General features: G+C 35.6%; 2 protein-coding genes across 3 annotated transcripts; both read left to right on the top strand.

The window, feature by feature from the left end:
• Window positions 1-2,001: 2,001 nt before the first annotated feature.
• Window positions 2,002-8,116, top strand: LOC121238690 (oleoyl-acyl carrier protein thioesterase 1, chloroplastic-like). Its single transcript, XM_041135674.1, has 7 exons — window positions 2,002-2,689; window positions 3,501-3,634; window positions 3,736-3,849; window positions 4,532-4,627; window positions 7,084-7,171; window positions 7,244-7,312; window positions 7,581-8,116. Exons 1-7 carry the CDS (start codon window positions 2,318-2,320, stop codon window positions 7,857-7,859), a joined length of 1,152 nt encoding a protein of 383 aa, XP_040991608.1. The 5' UTR covers window positions 2,002-2,317; the 3' UTR covers window positions 7,860-8,116.
• Window positions 8,117-10,510: 2,394 nt separating this feature from the next.
• On the top strand, window positions 10,511-13,546 carry LOC121248572 (elastin-like). Of its 2 annotated transcripts, none has more exons than XM_041147069.1 (2): window positions 10,511-10,884; window positions 13,248-13,546. In XM_041147069.1, exons 1-2 carry the CDS (start codon window positions 10,575-10,577, stop codon window positions 13,337-13,339), a joined length of 402 nt encoding a protein of 133 aa, XP_041003003.1. In that variant the 5' UTR covers window positions 10,511-10,574; the 3' UTR covers window positions 13,340-13,546. The 2 variants fall into 2 exon arrangements, with proteins under 2 accessions (XP_041003003.1, XP_041003012.1); XM_041147078.1 differs by lacking the exon at window positions 10,511-10,884 and adding an exon at window positions 12,896-13,181 and having other exon boundaries at window positions 13,224-13,546.
• The last annotated feature ends 5,383 nt before the right edge of the window (window positions 13,547-18,929 follow it).

Raw genomic sequence — 18,929 nt, 5'->3', positions numbered from 1 at the left:
CCAATCCGGTCCAGTCTCTATGGATATTCGGTCCAATCCAGAGAAAATAATGGGTCCATCACCCCAAACTGGACCAGATTGAATCAGACCAATTTACACCCCTAGTTACACCCTAGCTACTTCCTAATTGCTTTACAAATTGCATAAATTTCTTTCTTTGAACTTCTCGATAAAGAAAAAGAGACATTATTGGCAGAAGAATCCTCATTGATATATTAATTATACAAATACTTGTTTGTTAAGTTTAATTATATATTTTTATCAGTGTTCATAAACTGCCCATTTCTATCAGGCTATATTAAATCAATCTTTTGACTTAATAATCCAGTTTTTTTTTCCTCTCTCTTTGTTTTTATTTTAGTGTTGGTGTTGCTTTTGCTTGCTTTGGAATGATTGTTAGGGACTCCCACCCCCACTTACTCTTGGATTTTTGTAACCACTTAGTTTTAATCTATGTTATGTTTATCTTGCTGAGAAAAACAAAATTGTTAGTAAAATACACAGTAATAAAATAAAAAATTACAATGAATTGAAAAATTCAAACGAAACCAACTTAGACTGAGGCACGAAAATCTTACTCTTTTTAAGGAGATTCAAGCCCTTCGCAGTATTGAACCGGTGCATCAGATCTCCTCTTGAACGTTGGTGACTTGGTCCTCTAAAAACATATCTCACATGTGCCTCCTAGATTATAGAAAACTACCCAACAACCAACAGCTGGAGGATTTTCTATTTGTTGAGAGAAGTCTAGATTTTAGTAACGAAAAAAAAAACACAAACTTTCGCCCTGCTTAGTGCTTTCTATGTAGTCGTCGAAAGTAACATATTGGAAGATTTCTTTTGCAAGGCAGTTATACATTTGAGATAATGGATGGTGGAAAAAAAAAAACTGTCAATCTTCCTCAAACGGAAGGAAAAGATTTTGTGAAATCCTATCTCAACAAAACATCTAAAGATCGCAACAGAAGTATTAACAAGAATTTCTAACAAACTCAAAAGAAGTATTAACAGAAGCATTTAGCGAATTTGCTCACTAAATCGTATACCGATATTGACATATAAAATATCTGTTTAATGAAACGGTATGAATTAATATAAAAATGATTTTTGTAAGATAAAAAATTTCCTTCTTCTATTAAACTTTTTTTTTATTTTTTTTAATAAAAAAATATATATCAGCATCGATATATGCGCTTGCAACCAGAAAGGCTCAGAACATGAATATAAAAATAGCACAGAAAATTAGACAGCCGCCTTATATATCTACCTACGTACCTACCACGTTAGCCACCTCGAAAGTTGTGGGAATGAGAGATCAAGGAATTGAGTTATGATAATCACTGGCCCAATACGGGTGGCCCGGTGGGGAAGCTGGTCGGCGATGGGTTCACTTTTCTCTTCCCTTGTCCAGCACACGTGAGAGGTTGTTTTAACAAGAGAGTGATATTTTTAGTTATAAAATGTGTAAATATCTTATTTATTTATATTTTGAAAAAATTAAATAAATTTGGAGAACACATAAAAAATTAAATTTTCAATAAAATATATATTTTTTTTTAAAAAAAAATTTTGCGACACTTACATAACTTATGACTTTTGATATATTTGATAAGATAAGAAAAATAATATATGTAATTCTAGAGTGTACAAGTCTTTCATATTCTTTTTTAAAAAAATTAATTTTTAATGATTAACTTATTTTTTTATAAAAGAAATACATAAGATTTACACATTTTAAAATTATATATAGTATTACTTGTTTGTTAAATATTTAATTCATGAAAAAATCTCATTAAATAAAATTTACAAATCTAATATTTTATATATAGGCATATTAATTTTTTTTTAATTTAATAGAACTCTTTTTGTTTTAATTGGTGGGGACGATTAAAAATTTGAAGTCCATTAATTAGGTGGGGGAGTTGTGATAAATATATATATATATATATTTTTTTTTTTTAACAAAGAAAAGCTTAAAACTATAAATAAATGCAAGTTGCGAGTGGAGGAGGCGGCGATTAAAATCAGCGGGGGCACCACGTGCTCTGTATAAAGTCGCTTTCGTCTCCACTTTGCTCTCATTCGCTAACCTATACGGTCAACTCCATAGCAACGCACTCCCCCGCTCGCCTCCTTTATCTCTTCCGATCCAATTAGATCTAGTTCCCTTCTCTCATGCTGTAATGGTATGTTCGACTTCTCTTCCTGGGTCAAACTGGAGTCCCCAGAACCTTTCCAACAATTAAAGCTGTAAAAATTACACATAAAACACCGACGAACTGGTTTGTTTTGGAAGTGAGAGAGAGAGGGAGAGAAGATGTTGAAGGTCTCTTGCAATCTCCTCAATGATCAAATTCAAGCCCTGGCCCAATGCAGCTTCCTGGGCCGGCCTGTGGCCGGGCCTACTTTCACTCCCCTGAGAAACCCCGTCGTTTCCTGCCGGCATCTGTATAAATCTCGGGTCCTGGCTGTCTTGTCGGACCGGGGTGGAGTAGGAAGTGGAAGCGGGGTCGTCGGGTCGGATGTAGGGATGGTTCGGGTGCCGGGGTCGGGTAGCCTGGCGGACCGGTTGAGGCTGGGGAGCTTGACGGAGGACGGGTTGTCCTATAAGGAGAAGTTCATAGTGAGATGCTATGAGGTCGGGATCAACAAGACTGCTACTGTTGAAACCATTGCAAATCTCTTGCAGGTTAGAAAAAAAAAAAAAAAAACATATTTCATTCAATTGGGTTTCATTTGATTTCAACTTTTTAGTGGTTTATGGGAAATTAAATTTTTGGGGTTTGTTGCTGATGTTGTCAGTCACATTCCCGTCGGGTGGTAGTTTTGTATTTTGAAGATCGTATGTAGTTTTTTTTATGGATTTTTTTTTATAGGTAGTTTTTTTTATGGGATTTTATCAACTGGGTATTGTTGATTTTGCACCTTTCTCTTATTTGCATCTGTGAAAATCCGAATTGTAAAAGTTTTTCTTCTACGGGTGACACTGGCAAATTTTGAATTTTTATTTTTTTGCAATTGTGTATTGTTTTAAATCTCTCCCGTATCACCATTTCTGTTAGCAATTGAGTGTCGAGTCCATTGTGTTTTTTTGGGGCAAATTTCTGAGGTCTAGCAACTGGATATCTTGCATGGATTCAACTCGGTATGCTGCTTGCTTTGTTGTTGACTTTCTCGACTTCGCTCCCCACTGAGACTATTGATGCTTGAACATTTTAATCTGCTTTTAATTTCCCCGTTGGGTTGTGTGCTAGTTGGGTACTTGGCTCTGTGTTCACAACAATCCATAAATAGGAAGTTCTCTCTCTCCCTTTCTCTCTTTCTCCCTCTGATGCGCTATCAAATGAAGCTGTGGTTTCCATTTCAGAAAAAAGGATTCAATTTTGCAATTAGTCGTTCATCTTGGCACAGTGGAGAGATGCCTTTCACCTAAATGAAGGATGACCGGCTTCTCTCGAAAAATACCAATATAATTATTTCCTTCGAAATTTGTGATGCAGGAGGTCGGTTGCAATCATGCTCAGAGTGTAGGATATTCGACCGATGGTTTTGCGACGACCCCCACAATGCGGAAATTGAATCTCATATGGGTGACAGCTCGCATGCACATTGAAATATATAAATACCCAGCTTGGTGAGCTTTCCTCGTCTTCTTCTTCTTCTTCTTCTTATTTTGATACTGGAATTATTACATGATAAGTAAGTTTTGTTTTAATATATGGGTCTATGTGATAGGAGTGATGTAGTTGAAATTGAAACATGGTGCCAAGGGGATGGAAGAATTGGAACCAGACGTGATTGGATAGTCAAGGATTATGCTACTGGTCGAGTAATTGGTAGAGCCACAAGGTGCATGTTACGCTGCTCTTTATGTTTTACCGTCTTTCATTTGCAAGCTAGAATTACAAGGTTAATGAATATTGTGACAATATAGAATGAGAGCATCTTTTTTTATATTATGGGGAATTTTTTTTTTCTTATATGCATCACTAAAATTAACCAGATTTCATCCAAACTTCCTTTCTCTGACATGCAAGTCCTGAGTCACTTCCTTGAGGATTATTGGAAATACTGCAGGGTTGTTTTGAACCTTGACAAAACTTATCTATCAATTAGTCTATAAATTCTATCCTCTCTCTCTCTCTCTCTCTCTCTCTCTCTCTCACACACACACACACGTCCTCCTGTCATTTTTCCATTTCTGGCACTTCTTGCCGGAAAATTTCTTAACCCTTTTCTTTTGTTCCTTCTGGTGCTCCATTTTCTTTTCAATTTATCTTGTTAGTTGGGCATTCTGGTATTAGTTATCCATCTTTATTTTTTCCTCCTTTTTGTATTGTCTAAATATTTTGTTAATCAGTTGATCAATCTTATTTGGATTTATAGATTACCTTTGCAGAAGTTATTGAATATTTGCTTTCAGTTAAACTCAAGAACTTAACTTTTTAGCAGTACTTGACGTCATGTCTAACTTTGTCTATTTAATTTGAGATGCATTCTCATAGTTTGTCATGTTAACCTCATGTTTCAGCAAGTGGGTTATGATGAACCAAGAAACCAGACGACTTCAGAAAGTTAGTGATGACGTCCGGGAAGAGTATTTAGTTTACTGTCCTCGTGAACTCAGGTAGGGATTTTTTGTTTGCTGTAGGCCCAATATATAGCGGAAAAGGAGTGTTGCTAGGGTGCCGCCCAGCAGTGACTGCTGGGCGTGCCCCCTAGGCAAAATTCACTTCTTTAATTTTTTTTCATTTTTCTTATTCATATTTTTTTAACATTTCTAAATTTTTTTAAAAAATATAAAAAAATACTAATACACTAATAGTTACTTCCTTAATCAGTAAGTAAAAGAAAAAATTTAAAAAAAAATTAAATGCATGAGTGGGCAAAATGGAGGGGCATAGTAGCTATTCAGCGGAAAAGTATATAATTTATTACTGTTCATAAAATGCAAAATGTGCATGGAATATTTGCTCTTCCATTATTGATGTCTACAACTTGGCGTGGATTTGCTTGGAATATTCTATTGTCTGATTGTTGAAACACTTTTGCTTGCTTCTGTCATATGTGTGATTAGACAAGGCCAGTTTAAAGTAGCTGACAACATCATACATACCCAGAAAAAATTAATCAATGTATACATACATATATGTATATTTATATACTGATAAGTAAAAAAATCAAAATAAATATATTGAAATTAAAAATAACTAATTTATGTGCTGAGCAGCAGAGGAATAGATAGTTGCATATATACTGGGTATCTATAAATATACTGTTCTTCTGTTATGTACAAGGCAGTAAATCTCGATGTGGAAACTTTCTTAGCCAACCCGCAAGAGAGCATGTTGAAATTATAGCAGAAGCAGCTGGAAATGCATTAAATCATAGAAAGATTTGTTTGGGCCTAGTTTTTTAAGAGGACAGAGGAGAGGTGGAAGAGGCCAAATATGTTAACTCCTGACCCACCCAAAAGGAGTCCTCTAAGTATGAGATTAGGTTGTAGTTAATATAAACGGACTAGTCTCCACTGATATAAAAAAAAATGACTAAATCATTAACAGTAAATTGAAGAATTAAATTTTCAAATGTATCATTATATATTACCATACAGTGCTGGAAAGGCAATTTTTTGGGAATTCAAATTTGTCATTACAATGATAAACATTTTAATGATGCTTGAGTTCTAAGTAACAGATTGGAAAAGTAACATTGATACTAGGATATGTGATTTAAGTGTTGTCCTTAATTTAATCACATTTTTTTTATTTGTCTGCTGAGGAATGCAGTAGCTTTCTGGTTGAGTTGAGCGTATGTCTTTGACAAGATATTTATCATCTGGTCTTATTCCTGAACCATCAGGTTGGTTGTCCCATGCAGATATCTGTGTGGGATCTTTTGCAAACATCGTCATCAAGTTAGAAGTTTTTATTAATAATGGCACAGTGGCTCAACCCAAGTACCATGGTGGTACACTTGAGAGACGCCTAGTAGCTAGTAGAAGAAAAAGATTCTTAAAATCATGTAGACTAGGACCATTAAAGTTTATAGGTATGGTCCATAAGAGAAGATTGTGAATGAGACATTCATGAGCTCATCTGTCGTCCATCTGCTGTCCTTGAAGATTCTATCATTTCTTTCAGTCCATATGCACCAAATAAGGCATATAGGGGCCATCTTCCGCACTGCTGCAATTTGTGGGCTGCCATCTAGCCTTCTCCAAGCATAGAAAAGCTCCACTACTCTTCTAGGCATGACCCCCAAGTCATTCCAACCTGACTGAAGTAGGTCACTACACAATCCACTTACTATCTCACAGTGAAGTAAATTGTCCCAGTCACATAAATTATCAAGTGATCAGAAAAGATCCAGTCAATTGTTTTGGATATGTAGACACTTGTCATAATGGACTCGACTTTTCACATGCAAGCACATGCTTATGTTTCTATATCCCATGCATTACGAAGGAGAATATGCTGAGTTAATGCATGGATTGAAAGAGGTAAGCTTTGAAACACCTCTACTCCAAGGAAAACACTATTGTGCCTCAATAGTCCATTGATCATCTACTACTTCACTGTGAGATTGCTACATCCCTATAAAATGACTTCTTTATTAGAGTGCGACTTGCTTGGGTAATGCAGAAAATGGCGATCAATCTTCTAGCATCTTGGAGAGGCCTTCAGAGTAGCCCACCCACAGATTGCAACAATTTGGTAGATGGTCCCATTATGCCTAAGGGGTGTTTTTGGAGGGAGAGGAACAAAAGAAGTTTTGAAGATCGTGAGCGGTCAATGAATGAACTTGGAACTTTCTTTTTGAATACTTTACTCCTTGAGCTGGTTATAATTGATTTTAATGGCATGAACTTTCATGACTTTCTTGTATCACTAGATTACCATGCATTGGTGACGCTCTTGCATGTGTCCCGTGTACTTGGGCTCTTTTGTTTACTGATCAAAAAATAAATTCTTCAAGTCAGTGGTATTGCACAGAAGTGGTGCTTACTTTTGTTACTTTATCTACTACAGCAGAAAGAATGTGTGTGTGCATATTAAATCGGTCTTGTTTTGGCATTTGTAGATTGGCAATTCCAGAGGAGAACAGTAGTAGCTTGAGAAAAATACCAAAACTGGAGGATCCTGCTCAGTCTTCCAAAGTGGGACTTGTGGTAAGATCATGCTCATCTAAATTCTATGAACTATGAGTCCTAGATCTGAGTACACTTTCGATCTTTTTGCAGCCCAGAAGAGCTGATCTGGACATGAACCAGCATGTTAATAATGTCACCTACATTGGATGGGTTTTAGAGGTTAGTAGAAGTTACCCAGTACTTCCTTTTTTTCTTTTGAATTGCTGTGGTCCATTTCTAATCTATTTTGTAAACTAAATGTGATGATGCTTTGAATCACTTCAAAAGCCTTCAGTACCCATGAGTTTATGATTTGAATTAAGGATAACCATGAGTTTGTGCTTTGAATCAAGGATGGTCATATGATACTCCCGAGTAGGAAGATTAAAGAATCTGAACATGTTCTTTTGATGGACTTGACTTTATCATGCGTTTCTTTCTGTGACAGAGTATGCCGCAAGAGGTCATCGATAGCCATGAGTTGCAAACTATTACCTTGGATTACAGGCGGGAGTGCCAACATGATGACATAGTCGATTCACTTACAACTATGGAACCAGTCGAGGATGCTAAAGCAGTTTCCGAGCTTCATGGAACCAATGGCTCTGCTGTTGTAAAAGAAAACATTGAAGATTCACGTCAGTTTTTACATTTATTGAGATTGTCAGGTGATGGGCTTGAAATAAATCGAGGACGCACCGAGTGGAGAAAGAAACCTGCGAGATGATATAAAGTTTGGTCAGTTTTTACATTTATTGAGATTATCATGATGTTTTTTCACATAAATCTTGTTGATTTTTCTGCTCCGAAGGGATTTTGCTGCAAATTGTTAGGAGCTAGTTTTTGAACTCATTTTATAATGCTTACTGATTGCCGTGGTCGGCTCCAAATTGTTGGTTAGATTGAGCAATAGGAAGATGAACCTTTGATTAATTTCCTATACACCCTCAAACTCTATGAATCAATTGTTATATTCTATGTTGATATTTTCTTTTTTTCTTTTTTAATTTATAAGCTCAAATGTATCTTGTTTGTTTCTGATATTTGCAAATCTTGATATGGATACTATTAACCTCCGTTTTCGGCTTAGTTTTAGACCATTGTGCCAATGGCTCTGACTGATCAATGCAACCTCTCCTTAATTTGTCGACGCAGAAACATCCTTTGCAATATGGATATGATCATATGATGTTGGAAATAGATTGATTTTATATCACCCTTCAATGTCTCCTTTGCATAATATGGATTTCAAACACTCACTCGACCTACAACTCAGACGTATCTAATTATAATGTTTTGCATTACCCAAGTTGATTTACGTTGCTTGCTTTGAATCAAAACCATGTACTTGAGAACAAGATAGGCAGTTAGCTCTCATAATAAAAATATGGCATTCAGAAACTCGAAGCTAAAATCAACATGCGGTTTTAGAGGGATATACTTGTTCAACACGCTAGCTGATTGTGGGAACTTGAGGCTCAGAATATTTCACTATTATTTATTATTTTATTTTTATTTTTATTTATTTTTATTACTATTCACTATTATTCAGTATTTTATCATTATTTTTTTATTATTATTTACAGAATATCTTAAAATATTTCATTGCCCAAACGCAATCAGTACTGTCGCATTGCGAAAGTTCAGGAAGCTCAATTACTTTTTTCACTTTCACTCACGCCTATCGAAAAAACCTCCCTCAAATGAGAGCAATAAATGTATTAAGTGAGTTCTATAATATTTACTATTTTCGATATCTATGTCCATAAATTTAAAGTGAGCTCAATTACAATTCCAAAACGGTAGAGGGATTAGAATTTTTGCTTCCTCAAACTCAATGACTTCTAGGGATGTTTGGAAATATATATCATCTTATCACATCTCATCTCTAAACATTATTCAAACATAAACATTTTCAAACTAATCATTACAATTTTTCCAAATTTTCAAACAAAAAATAAAAAATAATTCAACTTTTTCAAATCTCAAAACAAAAATAATATTAAAATTATTTTCTAACAATATTTTAACTTTATAATATTTCTTATTCAACTTTTTCTCTCTCCTTTTCCAAAACTGGTCAATAAATAATTAACTCAAACTATTTTACTACTATTCACAAATTATTTTATTACTATTTATATAATTCTTATCTCATCTCATTCTTCAAGCATCCCTGACTTCTAAAAGACTAAAACATGAGGAATGTACCCGCCTGCTCCGAAAATCTTGTATTTTTATGTAAATAAAAAATGCGCATGCACACATAAAACAATTATATATATAGAAAAATGCTATTTATACTTAAGAAAAACTTACAAAAAATTTACTTCTCCATATGTCAGTTATTGATATGCTAGAAATTATGAAATTTGAAATTCAGAATTTGAATTTAAAAACAAAACTAACAAAATGAGTCTTGTAAGTAAATGTGTAAGTAAACTCGATGGATTCTCTACCTGCCATGAAATTAAGACAAACCTCCTAGCTTCAGCTGCTCAAATTTTCCTTTAAGGCTAAAGATTTTAACTTGCAAACAATCTGAACATTCCATTTTCAAAGCAAATGTCATGTTGATACATTGAATCCATGGGGCTCCTGAAGCCACCAATAAATTTAATGATTTGATCATCTATTGCCATTTGGAAAAATAAAAACTTTTAAACAAACAACCATGCATGCATGCATGCATAATAAATATTACCCTTTAATTATCTCAATAAATCATCATATGTAAGTGGTTAGGTTGTTAATTTCAACACGCTTAGTATAGTACTTTTTGAGGAAACGCATGAGAATTAAGATTGGTATAATTAATATATAGCTTGTTTTGATCAGCATGCAGCTTGAATATGGATGGGATCCATTTTTCTTTTCATTTTTTCCAAGCTAGCATATGCACTGTTTATCACAATAGAATTTCTTGCCTTCGATCGCGATTTATCAAAGATTTTGGTACTATACCAACCGTTAAATTTATGATCATCTGCCTAACATTCATTGCAAGTCACAGTTCATGTTATATTGCAGAAGCTTGGAAAAATAGGTTATGATACACACACACGCGTGCAATGACCTGCAGGTTTTTCAGCCAATATATAAGACTCCATAGCTAGCTAGCTAGCTAAACTTTTAACTCCACCTGCTCCAACCTCTCTACTTAATTACACAGTCCAATCTATTCGATCATTCCACTTATAGTTACAGTTATGATCTAATCCACAGTCTGACACATTTAATTCTTTTATATTAAAACGAAGTTACCAAGTGCATGCATACACCAATTATATTTAATTTCGTTCCCATTTCCAAGCCAAATTAGTAACAAATGGTGCCATCGTTTTCACGAGTTGCACTATAAATTGGGAGCAGCCTGCCTTGAAATAATTATCTCTACGCAAAACAGTACTACAGCTAATTATATAGACAGATAGAGATTTGTATGGAGAAAACTACTAAGGCATCTCTCTTTCTCGTTCTGATCTTCCTTATGGCATTTCTGAATGGTAGTACTGAAGGAGGAAGAAATATTTATGATCATCATGCAGATCATCATGTGAAGCCAAAGAAAGATGCTGATGATCAGGTCTACAAACCCCAGTTCTTTTGGGGTTGGGGCTTAGGCCTTCTTCATTGGCCATTTTGGGGATTGATCCCAGGTTTTGCAGGTGGTGGCCTTCCTGGTGTTGGTGGTGGACCCTCCAAAGGATTTCCTGGTTTTGGCCTTCCTGGTTTTGGAATTCCTGGTTTGGGTCCTTTAGGGGGTATAATTCCCGGTTTCGGAGGAAAAGGTGATGGGGATGTTCCTAAAGCTGATATTGGAGCTGGAGGCAAATCTCCATAACCCGTTAGTTAATAATGGAGCTATACCATGCATGCGCGCATATATGCATGCATGTTTCTATGGTCTCATATATATATATGCATGATAATATAATGCATGTTGTGGTCATGATCAAAGTAAATAAATAATGAGCCTTGGAATGGGCTGTACTTTGGGGATCGATGTTCAGTCATTCGATCTATATCTGTGTGTGTATGACTTGTGCTAATTAGTAATGTCATCTATGAGTACTGAAATAAATGTTACACCTCTCATCTCTCTCTCTCTCTCTCTCTCTCTCTCTCTCTCTCTCTCTCCTCGCTTGCCAATTATCAATCTTGGTAAAAAAGAAGAAAAAGAGGGTCTTGCCCAAAAGTAGACTCACTGCATGGAGAGAAAACAAAGCATTGGGACAAGTACGTGATATCCACTTGGACCTGTTACAAACTCCTATTAACGTAATTAGAAGATTCTAAAGAACATTGCACTTCTTGTTATATTACGTGCATTTTTTTAACGTGGGCTAAGTGTTCAAAATTCCATATATAGCTACATCTTTTATGATTTAATTTTAACAAAATATGGGATAGCCTTAGCAAGGGGCGCACAGCCCAAACCGAACCAGTGGACACAAGGTCCTGCCCGAGGGCTTAAGCCCAAGGCTCGTCCACAAAGCCCGTTCGAAAAGGCCCAATATTTGGGCGGATCAAGGCTTGCGTGTGGGCACAGAGGCTCAATGCTTGGGCAAGGCACATGGGCGAAATAGGCACTTGAATATGTGCGCAATAATTCATAATTAATTCACAAGGAAAGTGCTTTTGCAGAGACTCAAACGCGTGACTTCACTTCCCCAAGGAAGGTGCCTAACCACTTGACCAAGACGCCCCTTCGTCTTTAATTGAAATACTATACCCTTCAAACTAATAGCTGCCAGTTGAAAAATCGCAAGTAGAAGTACGTGTTGTAATCTTTTACAATGTATCATTTTATTCTCTATAAATAGATAATGAAATCCATAAATTTCAGCATTCTATTCTTTTATATTTTCAATCTCATATACAATTTTGTAGAGAAATTCTAAAGAAAAAATTTTATAATTCTTATCTACAGTTGATGATTTTGTTATATCTTGGAAGTGAATTACAATTATAATCTAGTAGCAAATTCTTTTGAGTGACGGAGACGACTATCACCTTAAAGATAGTGTTCTGCAAGTATAAAATCTGCATTTATTTTCCAGATTACTATATCCGCTCAACTTTTAATACACAATCTAGTGCTTCTTATAATATACATATATATATATTAATGATAATTATTAACAGAATATTAATATAAGGTTATTATATCTCTAATTGTAAATACTTTTCAGACAATAATTTATCATTTGAATGATAATATTTAGAAATGAAATATATCATTAGTCCCTATAAGCGATATATCGTTTGAATTGTGTTAATTCCATTTAATTTCAAAAGCGTTGAGTTGACAATTTTCATAAATTAAGAATACATGTATATATACATGATATGTATAAATATCCATGCAGGCTCGACAAAATGGTTCGATTCTGTAAATTGAGTTTGTATTTGCATGCACCGAATTAAGCTTTTCTAACCGGCCATCTGATCATCATAGCAATTAAGTTATATATTAAATTCATCACAACCAGATTCATTAATTAATTAATCCATGGAGTCAATATTTTCAACGAAATCACTTAATATTATTCCCATTTGTGCCTATTAGAGGATTCAGAACAACCTAAAAGCAAAACATATAAAGAAATCATGGCCCATCTAAAATATAATTAGTTTCATGATATATTTTAATGGACTAATGCATTTAATTTCATTTCCAAACTAAGTAAAAGTGACACTGCCCTCGTTTTCACGAGTTGCACTATAAATTAGGGTGGCGTTGGAACAATTATCGTCACTCGCGCATTGACACAGTACTACAGCTAGCATAATCGAGACAAAAATATAAAGATTGCTATGGAGAAGACAACTACTAAGGCATCGTTCTTTCTCGTTTTGATCTTTCTTATAGCATTTCTCAGTGCTATAGGTAGTACTGAAGGATCAAGGAATGTGCCAAAGAAAGATCATGACGATGAAGTCTACAACCCCCAGAATTTCTTTAGATTTCCTGGAGGCTTCGGTCCTTTCAAAGGCGGTCCTGGTTTCGGTGGCTTTCCTGGGATGGGATTCCATGGCGGCTTCGGTCCTTTCAAAGGCGGTCCTGGTTTCAGCCCTTTCAAAGGAGGTCCTGGCTTCGGCCCTTTCGGAGGGATTCCTGGTTTCGGAGGCCCTGGTAAAGGTGGTGATGGGCCCTTTCCTGAAGCTGCTATTAATGGAGTTGGAGGCCGCAAATCTCCATGATGACCAAAGGAAGCTAGCCAGCATTTCAAACATGCATGCATGCATGTTTCTATGGGGTTTTATATAAAACTAAATAAATATAATGAACTAGCCTCGAATGGGCATATTTAGCGTTTTGTTTGCGGTTGTTCAGTCATCTTTTTATGTAGCTCGTGCTAAGTAGTAGGGTAATGTGGATGAGTACTGAAAGAAATGTGCTTTAGCCTATATAACAATTTAAAAAAAAAAAAATCATGTGCTCTCTCTCTCTCTCTCTCTCTCTCTCTCTCCCCCCCCCCCCCCCCCCCCCCCTCTTTATATATATAAATATAAATCTATATATATCTCACACACAAGTAATTGCAATCCAGAAGTACCTATCAAAATTACTACCCATAACTCTAGTTGACTTCCTTGAAGCCACCACATATTCTTCTTGGATTTTAACTAATCCAAATGCTGCATTAAGGTTAACAGGATTAAGCATTCTAACTAGAAATCGAATTTCATCCCTTAACCCACTCAAAAAGAAAACTCAGCTTATGCCTTTAAGAAAGACCCTTAAGTCTATTAGACAAATACTCAAATTGAGCCTTATAAATGGTAACTGTACTGGTCTGCTTGAGGCGAGTTAAAGCCTCCATATGATCATCATAGGTAGTGGGTTTGAATCTAATTTGCAATACCTTAATGAAAGTATCCTAACTATTAAAGATTCCCCCATCTAAGGCATCTTGGTACCAAACCAAAGCCTCTCCTTCCATGTGATACCCTGCTATCACTAATCTTTGATTCAAAGGTGTTTGATGGTAATAAAAAAACTTAGTTGCTTTAAAGATCCAACTTGAGGGATCAGTGCTATCAAAATGAGAAAATTCTAGTCTCACTCCTCGAGGTAAAATCAATCTTTCTTCCCCACTACCATGCACATCGAAATTGTCAATGACTGGTTGACTTTCAACCAAAAATTTAATCATATCAGAAAATTATTCTAACCTGTCAACAATACTATGGATTGCATTGTTGTAGTCATCAAATTGCCTCTGAACCGCTTCTTGTTGTTTCCCTTCACCCTGGGCCCTGATCGCCCCTCATGTGCCTTCAGCCGTCCAAGAATTCTTCAAGAGAGAATCATCCTCTCTAATACCATTTGTAAGGTATCACTGCAAGATACCAGTACGCAACTTCCAAAAAACACCCAACTCACACCAAACAAAGATAGAAACCAAGAACCAACTTTATTGATTGTTGAACAAGGTTTTCGAGGAACCTTAAACCTCCTTACAAGAAATGAACAATTTTTAAGCTAAAATGATGAATGAATTATTCTGATAAATTACACTGTATTTATACATTGAAGAAAATGAACAAAACGATACCGTATTGCAATAGAACTGTTGCCTTCAATCTGTTATTTTTGTCTCTCGTTCCCGCCTTCATGAATTACTTAACTGATGCGCACCATTTCACTTAATGCCTCCTTCCTTCACTTGCTGCACACCGTTTCCCTAATATCCCCAACGCACCGTTTTGATGTTCAGTTCCACATGACCAAAAGCTTCTCAATTTCCACACTTAGCCAATTTCTGCTGCTGCATACACATTCCACACTACACTATTCACATCCTCATGATCCTTACATAGGGAGCCTTTGTAGATTTGTAGAGATCTTCTCTTTATATAGAAGTCTATTTTCTTAGAGTGATTGACTCCAACTTGCCTTGTGAAGCCTTTTCCTTTTAGAAGTCTAAGTCTCTTTCCTTATCTCTTCTTAGCCTTATCTCTTAGCTTGATTTTCGACTTTATCTTAGAATTAAATTATAGGTTACTGATTTGACCCCTATAAGTTAGACTTGGATCGGTTATCAACATGGCTAAGAGCGAAGCTATGATGGGATTTTCATCATGAGCCCAGATGAAATTGCAAAGACGTTGAAATGGTGTTTAGTTCTCATGATAATAGGTTCTAGAGATCAATTCAGAGTTTTTGATGAAAATTCTACCAAAATGACAATTTCTTATTAAAATGAATTTATTTTCATCATAAATAGTCAATTTTGTCACCTATAACTCATCACGAATAATCATTTCTTTTGTAGTAAAACTCATATTTTTATTATCTGTGGACTTCAGATAATTAAGACGTCGTTTGATCGCCCTTAGTTTGCTAACTTCACCAATTGAACTACTCATTAAACATGATCTTCAAATCAAACCTATTTAATCTATCTTTTAATCAGATAAAATAGACAGACGTTATCGACGTAGCTATCTAGGGATATAATTTCTTTCTTCAATTAGATGGTACGTACTCGGCCTAACACAACAGTAATGTAATTATTTCCTTCAAGAGGACTCTACAAAATGATTATATATACACGCACGTACGCTATCTCTTCCATCTATTCTTTCCTCTTTTAGAGGAAGATCAGTACTCGATCCATTCTCATATTTCTAGTATTTTAATTCAAGCATTGGATGATCATGAGCTGACCCCAGAATTCCACCGGGGTCATTTTTTCCATTCTTTTACGGGAAAATATTTGGCAGTAAATTACATCAAGTGTATGATCTGATCTTGATTGATTGAACCGAGGATTAATTAATTGAGGTTGCATGCGTACGTGTCACATTATGTATTCACATAAATTGGCAGCTGTTATTATTTCAGCCGTGAGACCATGGATAACCTTCTATGATCTCCGCATGATATGATGCATGCAACTAGATGAGATCATAAGCCATTGCACGTACAACTCTAATCCTATTTGATCACAATCGATTCCACTTAGATGGGATCATAAGCCCTAGCTAAGAAATTACTTACTACTTTCTATTGGAGGCCATGATCCAATATATATATATACATATATATATATATATATGCCAACCTTAATATCAAAATTACCATGAAATTAATTAATTATGGGCCCTGCAATATTATATATGCATGGTATAGAGTATATCTGTATATTTAGTTTTCATACTGATTTTAGTATGTGCAGAGACCATTTAATTTCGTTGCCAAACAAAGCAACAAAAAATGCCATCGTTTTCAAAACTCCCAGTACTATAAATTAGCTAGGGTGGCCTTGAAGCATTTCTCTTCCATGCATGCAAAATTAGCAGAGATTGAAACTTAGATCATTACCATGGAAAGCGCTAAACCTACTAATACCAAAGTGGCACTCGTTTCGGTTCTCTTTCTGATGGCATTTCTTGTGGGCACTGAAGGAGGCCTGACTGATGAGGCAAACAACGATGATCAGGTTTACAACTCTAATCATGACCAGCCCTCCTATGGTTCAACTTATAATGGCGAATATCCTTTCTTTAAATCATGGAATGGGATCCCCTACTGTGTTGTCTTTCCTGGGTATGGTCCTTACGGGATACCCTGGTTATGGAGGCATCCCACAGCCTTATGGCCCTAAAGACGATGATGGCTCTAAACCATGCAAGCATGATCAAAAAAAAAAAAAAAATGGCGGGCATGGAGACCTTTCCAAAGGTGACGGGGGCCATGATGATCACGGCCAACATGACCCATAACCTAATCTAGTTCATCATGTCTATGTGCTGTCTAGCATGTGTTTTTAAGTAAAACCAAGAGTACGTACCGCTATATAACCATCTAAATAAGAAGCCTTACATATATAAGGCTCGAGCATTATGGGGGGATGTACCATGCATGGATGTGGTTTGTGTTATGTAATTGTTTAGAACTAATTAAAATAAAGGCGCTTTTGCGCTCTCTCTCTCTCTCTCTCTCTCATATACATGAAACTAATCCTAACGAGCTCGACATTGAACATTAAAAACAAATAAAAGAAATAAGAAAAATTCTATTTTCAGTCTCCACTTAAAGATTGTATATGCTGATTCTTTATTAAATAAGAAAAAACATCATTTTATGAGAGATATTTTTATAATTTTAAAAAGTTTTAAAAATAAAATTGCTTAGACTTACATTGCAATCTCCAAATGAGACTGCTCAAGAAATAAAATATCATCTAAATACTAGAAGAGCTTCAAAACCTAGTAATGCATCCATACCGAAAGACCTTAAGGCTAAACCCATCCCACCCTTATGTGATATTGGAATAATTATATTAAGCTTGGGCATTAATAAGTCATCTACGACATTCATATTATATATAAACGACCCTCGATATTCCGCTCTAATTCCAATCTCCAACTAAATGCTATAACGTGTTCACATGCTGGTCTGACTTCCTGCTCTAAGCCCTTATACAATTCTCATGATTGAGGATTTAAAAGCTCAATTAAGCACTTCGATTTGCTCCTTTTTTTTTAGCCTAAAGAGAGGTAGTCAAGGCCTGGCTAGTGGCTACTGCTTTAACTTTCGTGCGTTTCTTTTATCTTTAGAAGGCCATGGCCGCGCGCCTTTGACCCTTACAAATGTTATTCCCCTAGCATCAAGCACCACGTTTCTTGAGATGTTGATGCTTTTTGTTTATTCCATGCAAGACAATGCACCATTTGTATCATGCACTGTTTCACATGAGTTGGTTAGAGATGATCATAACGATAATAAGAGCCTCATTCCAATTAGATTGCTCGCACTAGGTTACATTACGATTATTGAAATAATGAGACTTGTAGATATTTGAAATCCTCTCCATGTGTCTCACTAAATAGTAAAAGAGCAAAGGTCCAATACAGAGAGAGATCAGAGAGACATAATTAAATGTTGAGAAGTATTATAGGCATAAGCAGATTTTACAAAAGTAGACTTACAAACTAAACTGACGTAGTTTCATCTAATCTGTTAAATTTATTTTATAGTAAAAGTAACTTATAATATGATATATTATATCAAGTTACGTTAGTTTGTGAGTTTGTTTTTGTAAAATCCTTGTTGCTAAGACACTAAAGTATTCATCTTGAATGTTTATGCAGGATTCACCCCACTGGAAAATCTTTGACAGACTACATGCATTAAATGACACATAACAGGTTTATCTTCATTTCAATATATTTATTAAGAAAATGACACTCTGCCCAGCAATTTTCCCTTTTCTACTCTGTCCATGGCATTCAAGTTATATCGTCTAATGTCAAGTATACAATTACATCAACATTTAAATGCTTAAATAGTGCCATATTGCAGATTGCGGTCATCTTCATTTCTACCCATATCAATGGATGTTATCTTTTGGAACACAAGAAAAAGAAACAGAAACTGGATAGCTCCCATTGCTGACCAATAACACACACACACACACACATATATATAAACTGTTGTTTCTCACTTAACAACTAAATGAGGAAAGGGCCATTGATTGAGGTAATTACGTGTTACATTATGAATTCACATAAAATGGCGGGTACTTCAGCCGTGGATAACCTTCTATATCGGACGCCTGCTCAACTTTCATGAGTACTCTAATCCTGATCACACGCCATTCCACTTGGATGCATGGGGTCATAAGCCCTATGAATTTACTCATTACAACTTCTATTAATGGAGGCCATCATATATATGTATACACACCAACCTTAATATCAAAACCATGAAATTTATTATGGGCCCTGCAATATGAAAGTGCATATCTTTCCATGGCCACCTGATTGCATGAATAACAAT

This window comes from Juglans microcarpa x Juglans regia, chromosome 1D (genome assembly GCF_004785595.1).
Source record: "Juglans microcarpa x Juglans regia isolate MS1-56 chromosome 1D, Jm3101_v1.0, whole genome shotgun sequence".
In the NCBI taxonomy this organism is placed as follows: domain Eukaryota; kingdom Viridiplantae; phylum Streptophyta; class Magnoliopsida; order Fagales; family Juglandaceae; genus Juglans; species Juglans microcarpa x Juglans regia.
Note: the sequence above shows the minus strand (reverse complement) of the source record. Positions and strands in the feature narration are given on the sequence as shown.